The sequence below is a fragment of the Coturnix japonica genome, chromosome 2 (assembly GCF_054131305.1).
Source record: "Coturnix japonica strain WE chromosome 2, WE-NBRP24, whole genome shotgun sequence".
Lineage (NCBI taxonomy): Eukaryota > Metazoa > Chordata > Aves > Galliformes > Phasianidae > Coturnix > Coturnix japonica.
In genome coordinates, this window is record NC_140664.1 from 132,456,318 (window position 1) to 132,474,446 (window position 18,129).

Genomic DNA, 18,129 nt, shown 5'->3' on the forward strand with positions numbered 1-18,129 from the left:
AAAACGCTCCCAAACTCGCGAGGAAAGCAGAAGCGGGTGCTGGCCCTTCTCTCTCCAGGCCTAGTGTGGAAGGGGGGTGGAGGGGAGGGGGAGGGTGATACCTTATGGGGAGGGAGACCCTAAAGTCGCCCTTAAGTTGGGTGTATATTTTTCTAAGGGGTGAAAGGGGCGAACCCCTCTCCCCCTTGTCCCTCAAACGACGCGGGGGGCAGCACCGGCGCAGGGGGCGCCGCTGGGTGCGGGGCTGAGATGCCTTTCCTTATCCTTTCATACACACACACACACACACCACACGTACATATATATATATATATAATTTGCTTTTTAAATGATAGTCTCCAAAGTCAGCCCCGGATACACACAGTTCCCTAAAAGATTTTAAAAATTAAACAAAAAAAAAAGAAGAAAAAGAAAAAAAGAAAAAAGAAAAAAAAAAGGGGGGGGAAGGGGTAAAAGAAATTAAAGCAAAGAAGAAAACTTAAAAGATAGGAAGCAAATGAAAAGGGGAAGGGTTGGGGTTGGGGGGGGGGAAGAAAAGGTAAAAGTCGTGGAACAAATAGGAGAACTATTTATTCGGTTCACAGTCGTGTGAAATGCAGCAATAAAAATCTTTGGACTTCAGCAAAAGTTGTTTTTTAATTATTATTATTATTATTATTTTGAATTTCAAAAGAGAAATAAAACCAAAACCAAACCCAAAGCAACCCAACAGCGTCCCAATGTCCATTCAAACAGTGCTTAAGTCTGTAAAATAACAATAACGGAACTTAAGCATTAAAAAAAAAAAAACAAAAACAAATACGGCATCTCAAAACCTCCATTCAACCAATAATAATAATAATAATCGTCGTCATCATCATCATCATCAAAGCGATTCAAAGAAAAACTGCAAAGCCCCCCAAAGCCGCCAAAGCGAAAGGAAAGCAAAACGATGGAACCAACAGCAATCCGAAAAAAAAAGAAAGCACCAAAGAAAAGAAATACTTTATAATCCGATATCTCGTATTTTTACACCACCTTACCTGTAAATTATATATACATAGAATATTGCAGAATTATATCTAATACACGATATTTTCGCTATGAATGCTGGTATAATCTTTATACACTGGCCCTTTTTTTTTTTCTTTTTCTTTTTTTTTTTTCTTCTTCCTTTTTCCTTTTTTTTTCTTTTTTTAATTAAATTATTGCATTGTATAAATTTCGCCCCCTCCCCCCCCCGCCTTCCCTCCCCCCCCCCACCCTCCCTCCCCCTCCCCCGGCTATTCGCTGTCCGACTTGCCGTCTTTCGCCGTGGTGGAGTGGTTGTAGAGCCCCTGGGCCATGAGGTGCACGGCCAGCGAGTTCTTGCTGCCCGTCGCCTTCTTGATCTTGGCTCTCTTGTTTTGGAACCAGATCTTGATTTGGGACTCGTTGAGGCCGAGCTCCTGGGCAAGGCTCTGCCTGCGCTGCTCCGTCAGGTAGCGGTTCGTCTGGAACTCGGCCTTGAGTCTCTGCAGCTGCTCGGCCGTGAAGGCGGTGCGGGGCCGCTTGTCCTCCTTGTTGGGGTTCTTCTTCTTTGGTTTGCGGGAGCGGGGACCTACGGCCGGACGAGACGAGAGCACCGACAGCGCGCCGTCCCGAACCACCCCACACCCCCCCGGCCCGGCTCAGCATCCCGAGCTGGACTGAACCCGCCGGGATCGGCCCATTCCTCCCCCTCTTTCCCCAGAGCAGCGTTTCTTTTGACCGTATTTCAGAATTAACCTCTGCCTCCTTTACTTCTTCTAAAATACACTCGGTACCGATAGATATAGATGGATAGGAAAGATGAAGCTCGGCCTCCCGCTTCCCCTCGCTGCCCGGTTCGCTCCCCGACCCACGGATGCTTCTCTCCGCTCGGGCCGAGCCATTGTGCGGATGAATGTTAATTAAATATTAACAAAGGAGAGCACAGGAGAACAATGGGGTAAATTCCAGCTCGGCCCGGAATATTACCTCGGAGCGATGAGAGTTTTGTTTTAAGCCTCATCCAACTCCTTCCCAACTCTCCCAACGATCCTATTTCGGCCGTTCCGCTCTCGGAACGATCGTCGCTTTGTCACAGCCCCGTTCCGGAGCTCTGGCCCCGCTCGGAGCTCCCCACGCGTTTCCCCATCTCTCTCCGCTCCTTTTAGAGCGATGCTTTTATCGGAGCGACTGGGACCGCATTCTTCCCTTCGGCATCACAAGGACGTGTCAGCCCGGAGCGTTTTGCTTTGGTTTTTAAATATATATATCTATAGATTTAACTCTTTGTTGTTGTTGTTTTGGGTTTGTCTTTTTTGTGTGTGGGGGGGGGAGGAAGGGGGTGAGAATAAATTCAGCGTTTTCCTCCAAACACCGACCGTGGCCCAGAAGTTCCCCCGGCTCTCGGAGGTCTCACCCGGCCCCCATAGAACAGAGCGCTGGGGGGGGGGCGGAAAGGGAGGGGGGGGAATTAAAAGAAAGGAAGGACGCGGCGGCCGCTCCGGGGCCTCTTTAAGAGAAATAAAATCCTGGGGTTTGCGAGAGGGGGGGTAAAAATAAATAAATCAAAGCAAGGTCGGAGGAAGGGGGGAGAGGGTGGGAGCCCCCACGTCCCCGAAGAACAGTCCCGGGGAGTCGAGGAGGGGAGAAGCAGAGAAGGTCCGAAGTGGATTTTTCCCCGTTCTCGGCCCAAACCCCGAGGCCGGGGGGGATGTTTCGCTGCCTCCCCGCTCTCCGGCTCCGGGCTGCGGACGGGGATGGAGGGAGCCCTTCTCCTCTCAGCCCCGCTCCTCCTTTTCTCCTCGTGTTTTTCAGCTCCCCACAAAAGCTGATGGGCGAAACGGGGCCGGGGGATTTTTTTTTTCCTGTTTCCCTCCCGGACCGCGCGGAACCCAATTCGGGGCTTCTAGAAAGCGGCTCTTACCTGAAGACGGTCGGTCCGAGTACCGCGTGCAGTACACCCAAGCGGGCCAAAGCATGGGTTGGTTTCCAGCGTTGGAGCCGGCCTGGGAGCTATCCGAGTCCGAGCTCACCGACAGCTCCGCGCCGCTCAGCCCCCTCGCTTTCAGGGCCGCCTCCAGCGCCGCGGGGTCTCCCCCCTTCTTGGCCGCTCCGTGCAGGGCCAGAGCGGCGGGGCCGCCCTCCCCTCGGCCCGGCGAAACCCCCCCGCCGCCTCCTCCTCCTCCTCCGCCGGGCACCGGAGCTCCGGGTGCGGGCGCTGCGGCCGCGGGGCTCCTCCTGCTCTCCGCTCCGGGCCTGCGGGGTTCTCCGGCTGTTCCTCCCGCTTCCTTCCTCCGACCGAACTCGGGCCTCAGGATGTTGTCGATGAAGAAGTTGGTGATGCGGTGAGGGTGCGGGTGGGGGTGCGGTGGGTCGCCGGGAGGCAGCAGAAGAGCCCGACGTCCTCCGCCTGGTTCCGCGTCCCCGCCGGACTCCTGCGGTTCGGCCGCCTCCTCCCGGGGGCTGCGGCTGCCCTCCTCCATCGTGAGCGGCCCCGCAGCGGCTCCTGCCCGCCCCGCCGGGCGCTGCCTGGGGGCGGCTGCCGCGATCGTTCGGTCCTTATTTTAATTGTTTTTTTTCTTTAATATAATAGCTCGATATATATATATCTTTTTTTTTTTCTATGTACACACGCACAGGTGTCTATTGGTTTGCGCTTCTTCTGGCCGCGCCCGGCATTCAAAAAAAAAAAAAAATCCAGAGTCCGTCCAAAATAATAATAATAATAATTAAAAATGAAATAAAACAACAACAAAAAAATCGTAATTAATTACGGTTGTTTGGAAATAACGCCACGGAGACGCTGAAGGCAGCAGCCGAAGCTCCACGAGTTCCAACTTTGCATATATACGCTCTGCGTTCCTCTCCTCTCGCTGCCGCCGCCGTCTCTCGCCGCGTCCCGCTTCATCCGCCGCCCCCGTCGCAGATAAGAAAATAAGCAATTAAAAATAAACGATGGGAAGGGGGGGGGGGGGGGGGGGGCTTAAAAATATTTAAAGAAATAAAAGGCGGCCGCCGTCGGGATGGGGGGAGGAGGAGGGATCCCCGCAGCCGGCGCTCCCCGCGGGGCTCCGGCCGCGCCTCGCCCCGTGCCCGCACATGCGGGAGCCGCCGCGGGTCCGAGGCGGAGGAAAAGAAGGACGGGGGGGTCCCGGGGATACGGGGGAGGGAGGGAGGGGGAAGGGGGGGGTCCGGGGTAGGGGGGGGCGCCTCCCGCCCGCCCGCGCTGCCCCGGGGCCGGCGGCTGCTGCCCGCCCCGCGCTGCCGCCACCGCCGCGCCCGGCCACTCTCGGCCCGGCTTGTTGTCCTCCGGTTTTAACGGGGCCCCGTCGGTGACGTCGCCGACCCGGGTTCCTCGACACGTGCCTCGGGCCAATGGCAGAACCATCGCCTGCACACGTGGTGCGGAGAGGACCGGTAAGTGACAGCCGTGCGGCCACTCCCCGCCGGCCCCCGAGGGGTGGGGGGTACCCCGGGGGTGGGTGGGTTCCGCCGCTTCCCCCCCCCCCCCAGCACCGCTTTTGTGTCGTCCCCCCCCCCCCCCCCCCCATCCGCTCGCTCCGCGCGGCATCGTTAGTTTTAATTTCTGCGCTGTTTACCGGGGGGAGTCCGGGATAGTGGGGGGGTGCTGAAGGGTCCCATAATTCCTTGCAGAAATGCATAAATCATATTAAGCCTTGCTACAAAGCGAGGGGGGGGAGTTGGGGGGGGGGTGTCGCGGGCTGCCCGAGCTGCCGGTCTGCGCTACTTAGCGGAGGGGGCCCCATGCCAGCCCCCCCCCCCCCCCTTCCGACATAACCTCGGTGCCTCTTTCCCTTTTGTCTTTAGGAAGAATTCCCTCGGAACGAAATTAGGGACTGAAGTGCGGCTGTGCACGGGTCGGGCTGAAGGGGCTGAGGCTGCAGAGAGGAGACCGGGGTTGCTCTCTTCCCCTCGGGCGTTCTGGGTCCGTCTGCCCCGACGGCGCGCACCGCCCGGGGCTGTCCGAGCCGGACCGGGCCGGGCCGGGGCCGCCTCACAAAGCAACGCGGAGTTCTCTCTGCTAAGTGCCATTTGTGTTTGGCTGTTTCGCACCACCCGTCTCTCTTCTTTCCTTCCCCCCTTCCTCCCCCTTTTGTCTCTCTTCTATTTCTCTTTTTCCCCCTTTTCCCCCATTTTTTCCCCTCTTTTTCCTCCTCGTCCCATCTCTCACAGTTCTGGGTCCAGCAGCTCTCGCCGATCCGAAGTTGTTTTGCTCCGACAAGCACCTAGAGGTTAATTTCTTGAAGTGCCCCATGAAAAGCGATTAGCCTGGCTCCCGAGAAGTATTTTCTAATTACGTGCAAGCCCTCGCTCTGCTGCTACCCCATAATTAAACGTCTTCAAGGTGCTGCACTTCAAATATTTCGCTCCCGGGGCCGCTGCCGGGAGCCACGAGCTCCTGCCCCCCGCTCCCCCCACACCCCAAAACCCCATCGCAGAGACACGCAACAAATCACTGCGTCTCTCTCCCCTCTCTGGGCAGCACCTCAGGTATGCGGGGGGCGGCTGCGGGCGAAGGATTGAGCTGACACCAAACTGAGGAGACCGGGATGAGCTTTATTTATTGTTATTATTAATTTAATATTTGGGTTTTTTTGCTTTTTTTTTTTTTTTTCCTTCCTCTCCCCGAGGTTATTTTTTATCTCCTTCTCTCCCGAAGGGTTCCAGCACCGCCTTTCCTCGCCAGGCTGCGGGAGCTCCGCTAAGCGTCTCCCCGACGAGCAGGGCTTTATCCTGGGGAGAAAACCACCGCGGGGCACTGGGAGAGGCTCTTGAAGAACAGAGGTTGGGGCCACCAGTTCCCGGTCCCCTCTCTTCCCGCAGTTCAACCCCGTGTATTCCAACGAGGCTCGTGGAGGGGTCACCCCCTTAAAGAAATCCTTTTATTTTTCTCCCCTTCCTGCTCCCCGTTTCCTCCCTCTGACATCCGGTGTCGGGGTCTGAGGGCTGAGGACAGGGCACAGCGCTCCGCCTCCCGTCCCCTTGGCTGCCCGAGGTCCCCGATGAAATTCGGGATGGGCAGAGAGACCGCAGCCCCTGCCGAACCTCGGCATCTTTCCTGGGAGCGGCAGAGCCCGGCCTCGGGGCTGCCTTTCCCCTCCGCAGCCGGGTTTTCACCTTCTTATCGACAACCACAACAAGATTTTTATTATTCCTATTATTTAAAATCACCACATCTGTCAGGTTGTTCACTGACCAGGCGCGATGCGACACATCCAGGGCGATTGGTGCTTCTGGGCAGGGCCGGGCCGGGTTGTAGGTGACATCTCCTTAGCAGCGTTACGGAGATTTTCCCATGGCCGCGGGTAAGGGCTCGGCTGCCGCTGACTCTCGGGACGCCGCCGGCTTTATCCCAGCCGCTCCCCGGGGAGGGAACGAATGAAGCTCGGTGGCAGCGTCCCGGCTCGGGATGAGGCCGACGGGCACCGCCGCGATTCCACCCACGGGCGGGGGACGAACCCCCCCCCGGGGCGGAGGAGAGGAAGGGGGGAGCCGGCCCCTTCCCCGCCCTGCCCCCTGCCCGGCCCCTGGCCTGGCCCGGCCCTGCCCTGTCCCTGCCCAGTCCCTGTCCTCGTCCCTGTTCCTGCCTCTGTCCCTGTCCCCGTATTCGTCCCTATCCCTTCCCCTGCTCATACCCTGCCCCTCTTCCCGTCCCTGCCCCTGTCCCTCTCCTTGTCCCTGTGGGCAGTGCCCATGGCACCTCTGTGCATCTCCCCGCACCTCTGTGCACCTCCTGGTCCCTCTCTGCTGGCGGCCGTGGAGGCCAACATCGAAAATACGGAAAGAATGACAATAAAAAGACTGTTTACTTTTTTTTTTTTTTTTTTTTTTTTGGATAACATAGCGGAGATCCACGAGGTAAATGCGAGCTTAGTGCCCGATTGTATAGTGTTGGCACGAGGAAGGGGGAAAAAATGGAAGGTAAAAGAAAGAATTGAATAAGAAGTGAAATAAAATGAGATATGAAACAGATAATGGAAGGAAGGGGGAAAATAGAAGAAGAAAAATAAAACAAAATAAAACGAAGGGAAAAAAGAGTGAAAGAAGGTCGGGAATGGAAAGGAACGAAAAGGAAAAATGGAAATGAAAAAGGAAACGGAAAAAGTAAAAGGGAAGAGGGGGAAGGAAAAGGAAAAAGTAGGGAAGTAGAAGAATGGAAAAGAAAGGAGGAAAGGGGAAGGAGAAGAAGGGGAAGGAAAAGGAAAAGAAGGAAAGGAAAGGAAAGGAAAGGAAAGGAAAGGAAAGGAAAGGAAAGGAAAGGAAAGGAAAGGAAAGGAAAGGAAAGGAAAGGAAAGGAAAGGAAAGGAAAGGAAAGGAAAGGAAAGGAAAGGAAAGGAAAGGAAAGGAAAGGAAAGGAAAGACGAAGAGAAGAATAAAGGAAAAGAAGGAATAACGAAGGAAAAAAAGGAAAAAAAAGAAAAGAAGAGAAAAGAAAAGAAAAGAAAAGAAAAGAAAAGAAAAGAAAAGAAAAGAAAAGAAAAGAAAAGAAAAGAAAAGAAAAGAAAAGAAAAGAAAAGAAAAGAAAAGCGATGAAAGAAAAAGGAAAGGAAAATAAAAGAAAAAGGGGAAAGGGAAAAGAAAGGAAAAGAAAAAGACAAGGCCAACGATTTCTGTGGGTGGAAGCAGAGCAGCCCAGCCCGTTGCCCGCTGCCCGCTCCTGCCGAGCTCTGAGCACTCGCCTGGTTCAATCGTGACCCAGTCGTGGCTGTGGGTGGCCCTGGGTGGCACCGGGTGGGACCTGGGTGGCTCTGGGCTGCATTTCCCCACCCGGGTGCCCTCTCTTCTTCTCTTCTTTCAGCCGAGGCTGCACCTCACCAACCCAACAGCCCGAAGTGCAGCCAGGGCCGATCCCGCAGCCTTTTCCCAGCACCGTGAGAAAGTTCCTTGGTTCGGGCATAATAATAATAAAGTGTGCCTCACTCCCTCCCCCCACCACCAAAAAAAAAAAAAAAAAAGAAAGAAAAAGAAAAAAGAAACAAAATCATCATAATAAAGGAAAAGGAAATTAATAAACTCTATTAGGCTGGGAGCGAAATTTCTGCCCCTGCCTTCGAATCGCAGAAGCATTGCGAATAACTTTGAGAAGAGGGACGAGAACGGTTCCCGAGCGCTGCGGGGTGGGAGCGGCCCCTGCGGCCCCCGACCCCCCCCCCGACCCCTCCCGACGAGCAGCGACTCCTCTCCCCTCTCCCTTCTCCCTTCTCCCCTCTCCCTTCTCCCCTTTCCTTTCTGCCCTCGCCCACCCGGGGAGGCTGAAGGGATTCGGAGAGTTGCAGCAAAATAACCCTCGACGGCGTTTTTATTGAATTTCCACGAGCCTCGTGTCCTGCTGACCCCCCCACCCCACCCCCCAGTGCACCGCAGATACTCGTGGCCGTGGGGTTGTGTCCCGTTTCCCCTCTTTCCCCGTGGCTCAGCGGAGTTAATCCGCGCAGACACAACAGCTCGTGTTGTGACGGCGGACTTCGGCAATCCTACACCGAGTCGGGATCAGCCGGGACCTGTGTTGCCCCACTCGGACTTGAATTCCCCGGACTGCCCCGGATTTACACTTCGGCGTGGGCCCGGCAGCCACAAAGCCACGGCGCTAATGAACCGGGTGCTGCCCCAGCTCCACCCGGCATCAGGTCTGTTGATGTCTCGATGGCTATTTTCCAGCTGTTTCGGGAACGTCGTACGCTCGCAGACATACACACACGATTCGTTTTTCTGGTGATTTCCAATAGAAAAAAAAGAATAGAAAAAGGAAGTTGTTGCAGGGGATTCCCTTCCCGTTTGGAAGGCAGGATCCAGGCTGGGTGCGGAGGACGGTGGAGAATGCTCGTCCTCCCTCTGCTCCTTGGAAAAGTTTCTAGGGAAGTCGGCCGGCTCCGAGTCCCACACTGCCCGTCGAGCCGCTCCCCGGCCGCTGCTGGGGGCGGCTGGCACCGACATCCCCGGGAGCCCTCGGGGTCTGGTGGCTGCGGGCGGGGGCGGAGGAGAAGGAGCGGTGCGTGGGGTGTGCGGGGTGCAGCCGTGTGTATAGCCAGGGGGAGTGGATGCTTTCCTTCCTTCCTTCCTTCCTTCCTTCCTTCCTTCCTTCCTTCCTTCCTTCCTTCCTTCCTTCCTTCCTTCCTTCCTTCCTTCCTTCCTTCCTTCCTTCCTTCCTTCCTTCCTTCCTTCCTTCCTTCCTTCCTTCCTTCCTTCCTTCCTTCCTTCCTTCCTTCCTTCCTTCCTTCCTTCCTTCCTTCCTTCCTTCCTTCCTTCCTTCCTTCCTTCCTTCCTTCCTTCCTTCCTTCCTTCCTTCCTTCCTTCCTTCCTTCCTTCCTTCCTTCCTTCCTTCCTTCCTTCCTTCCTTCCTTCCTTCCTTCCTTCCTTCCTTCCTTCCTTCCTTCCTTCCTTCCTTCCTTCCTTCCTTCCTTCCTTCCTTCCTTCCTTCCTTCCTTCCTTCCTTCCTTCCTTCCTTCCTTCCTTCCTTCCTTCCTTCCTTCCTTCCTTCCTTCCTTCCTTCCTTCCTCCCTCCCTCCCTCCCTTCCTCCCTTCCTCCCTCCCTTCCTTCCTCCCTTCCTTCCTCCCTTCCTTCCTCCCTTCCTTCCTCCCTTCCTTCCTCCCTCCCCCCCCTCTTTTTTTCCTTCCTCTCTTTCCTTCTTTCCTTCTTTCCTTCTTTCCTTCTTCCCTTTTTCCATTCTTCCTCTCCTCTCCTCTCCTCTCCTCTCCTCTCCTCTCCTCTCCTCTCCTCTCCTCTCCTCTCCTCTCCTCTCCTCTCCTCTCCTCTCCTCTCCTCTCCTCTCCTCTCCTCTCCTCTCCTCTCCTCTCCTCTCCTCTCCTCTCCTCTCCTCTCCTCTCCTCTCCTCTCCTCTCCTCTCCTCTCCTCTTTTCCCTTTTTACTCTTCCCCTCCTTCTTCCCATCCCATTCCCCATTTCTTTCTCATTCCCTTCATTCTCTCGTTCATTCCTTTAATCTCTTTCTTTTCCTTCTTTCCTTTCTTTCTTCCTTTCCTTTCTCTTTTCCCTTTTCCCCTTCTTTTTTTTCCTCCCTCTCTCCTTCCCTCCCTCCCTCCTTCTCCTTCTCTCCTCTCACCTCCTTTCCTTCCCTCCCTCTTGCCCCCTTTTTCTCTTCGCCTGCTTCCCATTCCATTCCCCACCTCTTTCCCACCCACTTCCCTTTGCCTTCTCCTTCCCATTCCCATCCCCGTTTTATCCTCTTTCCCTCCCATTCCCAGCTCTCCCCCCACAGTCCGCTTCCATCTCTCGGCTCATCATCTCCATTCCCCCTTTGCCGTCCCACCCCGGCAGCGCTCCGTGGGGCGGCGCTGGGAGCTGTGGCGGTCCGGTGCCCCGGTGCCAGCTCAGCGATCAGAGGGGCTCTGCTCCGCTGCACCGCTCCAGTCTCACAATGCCGGGCCCGTTCCGCGAGCACAAACCCAGCTAATAAATAAAGACAGAGAGAGAGAAAGGAAAAATAAAGGGGAGAAAGAAAGAAAAAACCTCAGAAACTTCAAAGCCGGGTTGTGGGGCTGAAAAGGATGAGCCTTTGCCGGGGCGGGTCTGCACGCCGGAGGGGCAGGAGGGGACACAACGGGTTCTGCCCTAAGCTGCGCACCTCGAAGTGGGTACCGCCGTCCCCGGCAGCTTTGTCCCCAGGGTTTATGTTGTTTGTTTGGGGCCGCTTCTCTAAATAGCTGCGTAAAATGAAAGCACCCCCCCCACCCCACCTCCCACCCTTCCCACCTCACCACCTTTTTTAATTAAAGCCTTTAACTCGCTCGGTGTTTACTGTCTTGTGTAAAGTATCTAAACAAACAGCTTCAGGAGCACACGGACACCAAAGGGGAGTCGGGCCCCCATTCTTACCCCTTTATTGTCAAAAAAAAAAAAAAGAAAAAAAAAACCAACAAAAAAGAGCATCTCTCTCCGTGTCGTAGTTACAGTTCCAAAAGGAAATTGCTTTTATTTGTAAAGGAGGCTTTAAAAAGCAGTGACATGAAGGGGAAAAGCTCCTTAAGGAGGAAGGTCACGGGGTTAGGGGAGAGATTAAAGGAGAGGTCCCTCCACCTCGCAGGGTGAGCAGTGCGGAGCCTGCCTGACCCTGGGGGGCTGCGGGGTGGGGGGAGGAAGGGGGGCGATATGCTGGGGGCTGGCGCTGGGCTCAGGGCCGTGCCGGGTCCCACACGGGCACCTCACAGCTGTCCAGGATGGGAGAGGATGGTGGGAATTGATGTTTCTTGTGTCCACCTCAAATCCTTGCACCCCCGCAGTGCTGCAGAAAATACCTTTATGGTATAGAGGGGAGGGTGAGGGGGGCTTGAGCCCCTTCAGAGCTATGGAGGACACGGGGAGCTGTGGGATGCTCTGTGCCCACGGGTCTGTCCCAAAGGGGACACATGGCTGCACCTTCAGCTCCAGGCACTTGCAGCCAAAGCAGTCCCATGCCCCGCGTTCACCCCTAGATATTTCCCAACGCTGCATCGATCGCGGCCCTTCAGAGCCCCCAGGAGCCCCCCGGAGCTGAGTGACACTGGTGACATTTGCAACACAAGGAGCTGGCACGCTCCAACCTCTGCTTGGCACCTCCATTCCCCGTGTCCTCTTCCGGAGCGAGGCAGAGCGTTGTCCTTGATATTTGGAGAAGGGCTGAGTACGGGAGGCTGCTCCTAAATATGTGCATTTAGATTGTCCGAGGGAATTGCTGACATTCGCCCGCTTTGTTTTCGGGCGCTATTAGTGTCACTCAGCGCACCTCCATCTGCACGCTGGGCAGCCAATGCCCGGCTATGCCCGCCAGAGGTGCTGCTCAGCTCTCATCCTGGAGATAAATAAATCTACACCATTCCTCACAGCCTGTGTCCTCAGAGCATCGTTCGTGCTCTCAGCTCACCTGCCAGGGAGCAACACGTCCTGTTCGTGTTACACTGTGTTTATGGATGCTCTTGGAACGCAGCCTCCTCGCTTCTTGGGGTGGGTAAAAGCTCTGTGCCCCGGTGCTGAGCCCCTGAGCTGGGAGCTCATCCTTCCTTCCTTTTCTGCATCACTGCTTTTATATAAAACAGAACGGCGGAGCATAAAGCCCGGCACACACAACTCGCTGGGAACTGACTGGGTGTCGTAGATACTCACCGCGGCCATAAATATTCATGGAGGTACAGTCGGTTGCGGTAGGGGCTCACGTCAGTGTAAATATTGCTGGATATACTGAGCTGCTGCGAGCTGTGCTGTGCGTGGGAAGAGCGAGTCGTCATGAAATCAATGCTATGAATCAGTTACAGTGCATGGGGTGGTTCAGCAATGCCTAAAAGTGAGAGCACAGAGGTGGTGCTGGGCTGTGTGTGGGGACAGGGGAAGGATGATTCCTCCCCCCCTCCCCTTGTCACCAGAAACGTGATGGAGAAATGTGGATACAGGTGGCAGAAATGAGAAGAAATCAGACAGAAATGTGTTTTACTGGATGCTGTATGGTGTTAGATGTGACGGTGGCCCTGGATGGCTGTTTGGGGTGGGAGAGGGAAGACTTTCTGAGCTGATAATGGATGGGCTTTGGTGGGAACTGATGCTGCACACCATGATGTCAAGCATCTCTTGAGAAGAACTGTTTTTTTAAGTGTTTTCAGCCTCCAAATATCTTTGTGTCAGCTCAAGGTACCAACCAGCACTGCCAAAGCTCCTGGGGCATGTAACCTGATGGAGCTGTAGGTGTCCCAACCAAGCATTGCCCTTCCCAGCCCCATCTTCACTGAGTCACACTGGGAGCCCTGCAGCACAGCAGCCTCTGCCCCACACCACTCCTACAGTCAGTGATCAAAGGTCTTTTGTAAAGTGGATAAAGTGGATCACAACTCATTTTCTTATTGCTTGAGAAAAACTTATGGTGCCTGAAAAGACTCTTCTTGCTTATGGGCCTGTAGGACAAGAAGTGTTACGTGTACCTTAATGCAGAGACAGAGCACAGAGGGTGGGGTTATACATGGATGTAACTGTGGGCATATTCCTAAAGCTGTTCTCTGTCCATAGATTATTCCAAAGTAGTTTCACATTTTGACCCACAGGTATGAGCTGTGTTAGTGCTGTTCTACCCTGAATGCAGGGGCAATACCAATCCTTGCAGAACTTCTCCCTCTGCAGAATCTGTCTTTGTGAGCTCAGGAGTATTGAAACCCATGGAACTCTATGCAGAGGCTGCTGGTTGAGCAGAAGGGCAAAAGAGATGCATTGGCTGTGCTGTCAGAAGTGATGGGTGACCAAGTTTGTGGCTAGAATGCTTTGTGAATAACTGTGCTGGAGAGTTGAGAGCTATGCTTCCACCACAGACCCCAGTGCAGGCATGAGCCTTGTGTGCCCCCATCACATGCTGTAGGACATCATACCCTGCACATCATCAGCAAACCCAGCTGGAGGGATCAGGGGACACAGGGTGTCTGAGTTCTGCTAAAAAAAAGCTCTAAAAATGAACTCTAAATATTCCTGCAGCACTGCCAGAGCCAGCTCAGTTATTTAGGCCATTTGTGCCTTTGGGAAGGTGGTGATGATGATGACAGTGATGATTAGAGTGATGATGACAATGATGATAATGATGATGATGATGATTACAGCAATGACAACAGTGATGGTGACGATGATGACAATGATGGTGGTGATGACAGCGATGATGATGACAGCTGCTCGTTGCTGAGGTCAATGGGATGTGAACAGTGTGACCTCTAAGTGCCACGCTCAGCTCTGTGGACAACATGCATTTGTTTGCATGCTCCTCACACTAACAGTCTGTGCCTTAAACAGAAACACATTTAACACCTCCAAAAGTGCATTTTAGCAGCCTGATACTCGACTTCACTATTATTTTTAGTTAATTAAACTATCAGGCACTATTTCTGTCCCTGCTTCCTCACTTTCCAGTCGTTTGTATGGCTGTACACCTGGTGCTGTATTGTGCACAGAGCAATGTGGTTTGCTTGAGCTTTTGGGTGTAGTTCAGCATTAACATGGCCTATAACTATCTTTCAATATGAGGTATTGCCAGATGCTTTTCATTTATTTATTTATGGGGGTTCTCTGATTGTTGTGCACACCAACAGGGGTGGAGGTCTGTGAGTCCCCATGCCCTGATCTCCCATCATAGGGAAATAAAGTGACGGATTTTGCTCCAGCACAGTGGTTGCTTTGAAAAACTATTTCAGTCAGGTAATATATCAGTTTTAATTGCTCTTTAATCCCCCTGATCGGCCTGGCATGGAGAAATCCTTTCTGAATGGAGGAGCTAGTTTGAAAAGACCCAAGAAGGCTGGGAGAGATGGAGGGAGGCAGGGAGGAAGGGAAGGTGGGATGGAGGAATAGAGCAGAATAGACAGACGGAGAGAGGGGTGCAAAGAGGAATGCAGGGATGAAAGAAGAGACGGAAAGAGGGATAGAGGGAGTGGGTAGGATAGAGGGATGGAAAGGGATGGATTAATAGATGGGTGAAAGAAAGGATGAGAGGACGGAGATAAAGATGGGTAGAGATGGCAGAAAGGATGGTGGGATGTAGAGGGAGATAGAAAGATGGAGAAAGGGATGAATCCCATAGGTATCATTCTGGTTTTATTACACATTGAGTCCACACTTTTGCTTGCTTGGGTACAAGGAAAAGAACTCCAGTTAATTCCCAACTATAGAATATGCTACTGGGAGCCTGAGTTGTGTCTATAAGCTCCTAAGAAAATTAACCCAGGCTTTTCACTTGGGACTTCATTGGTTTTAAATCAAGATCACAGACCAACTATGGGCAGGTTAATGACAACTAGAAGAAAAAAATTGCACTGATGAGCACAAAAGGCCCCAAGGTACATTAACCACAAGACTCATTTCTTCCCATCCTCAGCAATGCAAACTCTCATGGAAAACCTTTCCAGTGCTTGAAATACACAACTCAAACAGGATTGCTTTCGTTCTTATTCGTGGCACAAAAAAATTTACATTAGCAGAATAGCTTCAAATCTTTCATGCAAATTGCTGTAGCTGGAGCATCATAGATCTGCCCTGAGCAGCCAAAGCTGTGAGAAACCTCAAGGACAGGCTGCTGTACCTTGCCAAAGGAAAACACCCAGTTACAATGGTGCTGCTAAGGAGATTTATGTTGGATTGTGTGAGGAAAGGGCATATTTCTATAATGGAGCCAGTCACATCTCTGTGCAGCAAGGCACAGTGACTTGGGCTGCGTGGTTCACGTAGGAATAGATATGGACTTTCCCTTTTGGTTAAAGCAAACAAGGAGGCCCTGTTCCCTCTGGCACCCCAGGGGCTTCTTGCAAATCACATTACTTTTCTCAATGACAGAGCTATGAGCTCAATCCAAGGGACCAGAATCCTCTTTTTGTCCTTTCCAGCAGCTTGTCCACCTTCTTGGGCACCTGAGGTGTCCCTTAGGGCTCCCTGAGGTGCTGAGCATCCTCTCCTCTGCAAGCCCATCCCTAGGCTTGGGTAGGGTTGGTCCCACCACACTCACTCCATGAGGCCTCAGACAGGAGCTGAGTACTGGACACTGGCTTCTATTCAGGTGAAAAGTTTTGATGTGGGGATGTCTTGCTGGTGCAGTGACACACTCCTACTCTTCCATGGCAATGGGCTGATCTGTAATCAACCAAATGTTTTCACGTTCATTTGTCCAACATGAGGAAAATGAATGTGGAAATGGTGGATGAAGTGATGGAAAGACCAGGAAAACAAGGAAACAAACCCAATTTCCTTAACTCACCACCACTCCTAATGGGAGATAACAAGACAGCACTGCCATAATTAAAGCAGTGCCTCATTCAAGGCCAGAATGGTGTCTGGGTTTGGATTTTAACCCCAACATTAATTTACGTAGGAGCCTGCATGGAAAAAAATGCATGGAGTTCCTGAGCAATCTGTCTGGAAACAGGAATAGATGGAGACATTGTTTTCCCTCCGCACTGAGAAATGTGCCGAGAGACCTTGTGTCCTTATGACAGACACAGCTTGGCTTTGGGCTTCAGGCCTTTATTTTTTGGCAGTTTCACCATTGGCTGCCCCAGGCAGGACAGTTTTGCTTCCCCAGGAAGAAGCTTTGCCAGGCGTGCTCCCCGGCCTCGCACTGCTCTAATTACCAGCACAGGGACAAGCAGGAGAGAAGCTATGAATGGGGTCAGTTCCTCCTGAAAAAAAACCACAACTACCTAAAATTAAAAAAACCTACAGATCAGATCTGAAACCGCAGGACCAAGAGGTAGGAGGGCAGTGGGATGAGTGCACATGCATTTTGCTGCTGGCCCCAGGGCAATCAAGGGGGACCAAGGGCATAAACTAGGAAGGAAATGGGTATAATGAAATGAGTAGGAAATGGGCATAAACTGGGGGCTGCTGCAGCTATCCAGGACCTGCCTGGATTATTAGGTGCAACCATTAACAGGTGCACCCTGAAACAGCAAAGTAATGGCTTAGTTCACAGGTGAGCTAACATTCCCAAGAGAAGTGGGTGCTGAATGCCTGCACAGATTGCCTCACTGAGAAGCTCTGCCCTGAGTTCTTCCCTTACTCCACTTCTCAAAGACAGGAGGGCTTCTTGTTCATACAGCTGTACAACCATAGAGTCATAGAATCATAAAGGTTGGAAAAGACTAGTAAGACCACCAAGTCCAACCCCAGCCCACCCTACCATATCCACTGTTCATGTCCATCAGATCCACAACTCCACAGCTCTTGAACACCTCCAGGGATGCTGACTCCCCCATCCCTCTTGGCAGTCTTGTGCCTGTGTTATATCACTATGAGAATAATGTTTTCCAGATGGAAAAGGATGCACTGAGTTTTGATTTCCAAACCAGCTGAGAGCAAAGAAATACAGCAGATGAAGATGGGATGGCAGAAGCAGCAGTTTTCCACTGGTCCATCACTGTTTGCTCAGGCCTGTGGAGATTGAGGCCCTTGTGCTTTCCTTCCAGGTCTTATAGCAAAGAGAAACTCTTCATTGCATTTATTTGGAGGAGTTAATAACTTCAATTGGGAAAGGACAGAGCAGGACACAGAAACTGGGAGCTCACACGAGGTCATTTTGTCTTGACAGGCTGTGGCCAATTTCTGAGCTCTATCTTTATCCAAAGACCTAGAAACTGTGCCAGCATCATTGCCATGTGTAACCCTCTACAAAAAGCTCTAATTCCACTGTTGTTGGCTTAGTGAGGATGAATGCAGGTTTTAGCCCCAGTTCCAGCAAGGCACGAATTGAAGCTTCCACAGGATACATTGCTGGAGGAAAGTAGGGGACACATCCTCTTGTCCTTTGCAGACAGGATCTGGGGTTTTGCTGCAGTTCCTGAGCATGCCTGGCTGCTCCTATGCCTGCTCCATCCCCGGTGGGATGCTCTCAGCATGGTGACGGATGCTGAGTCAGGGCAGCTGATGGCATCTGTGACCCAAAAAGCAGCGTGGAAACAACACGGGCACTTCCGTGGGTGACAGATTTGAAAGGATCCTGCATTGTCAGAGCTGAGCTGATGAGAATTAATTGCCATCAGTGCGGGATCTAAGACCCAGCCAGGCTGCTGCTCCCAGCTTTTGCCATTTGAGCAGCCCATACCCGCTCCGCCAAGTTGGCAAATGCTCAGTGAACAGATGCTCGGGAAAATTGGATCATTTACAACGTGTTTACAAATACTTGCTGCTGGCCAACTTCCAAGTTTAACATCCTCAGCACTTGGAGAAAACACACATGGGTCTGTACCCAGCCATGTCCTCCGGGTGCTCGCTGGTGGGACTCGTGGGCTCTTGCCCTGTCCATGGACACAGGGGGAGTGGTGTCCCCTGTGCAGCCTGGATGGGATGCAGAGGATGGAGCAGACCTGTTGCAGGACAAAGCTGCTACCATGCAGTACCCATGGGTCTGCATGGCTGGAGCTTCTCATGGGGAATGGGAAGGGTGAGCATGGCACAGGCCAAAGAATGGGTGAGGAATATGAGTGGATTTCTGGATGTTTATCCATGTGCCAACACCTCAAATGACAGCCAGCTTGCAAATTCAACAGCAGCAGATTTGGGGAGCACAAAGACTTCAGCTAAAGGAGATAGTGCTTGTGGAGACTGGTGGTGGCAAAGCAAAGGCTGCTGCTTTCCTCCCTGTCTGTGCACAGCTTCCTCAGCCAGAACGTGCACCTC

The 18,129-nt window shown here is 52.8% G+C and overlaps 1 protein-coding gene across 1 annotated transcript; it reads right to left on the bottom strand.

Annotated features, from left to right (window-relative positions):
• Positions 1-617: 617 nt before the first annotated feature.
• On the bottom strand, positions 618-3,882 carry EN2 (engrailed homeobox 2). Its single transcript, XM_015852809.3, has 2 exons — positions 2,912-3,882; positions 618-1,579 (listed from the first exon to the last, which is right to left on the bottom strand). The coding sequence occupies exons 1-2, from the start codon at positions 3,468-3,470 to the stop codon at positions 1,263-1,265; spliced, it is 876 nt and encodes a 291-aa protein (XP_015708295.2). The 5' UTR covers positions 3,471-3,882; the 3' UTR covers positions 618-1,262.
• Between the last annotated feature and the right edge of the window lie 14,247 nt (positions 3,883-18,129).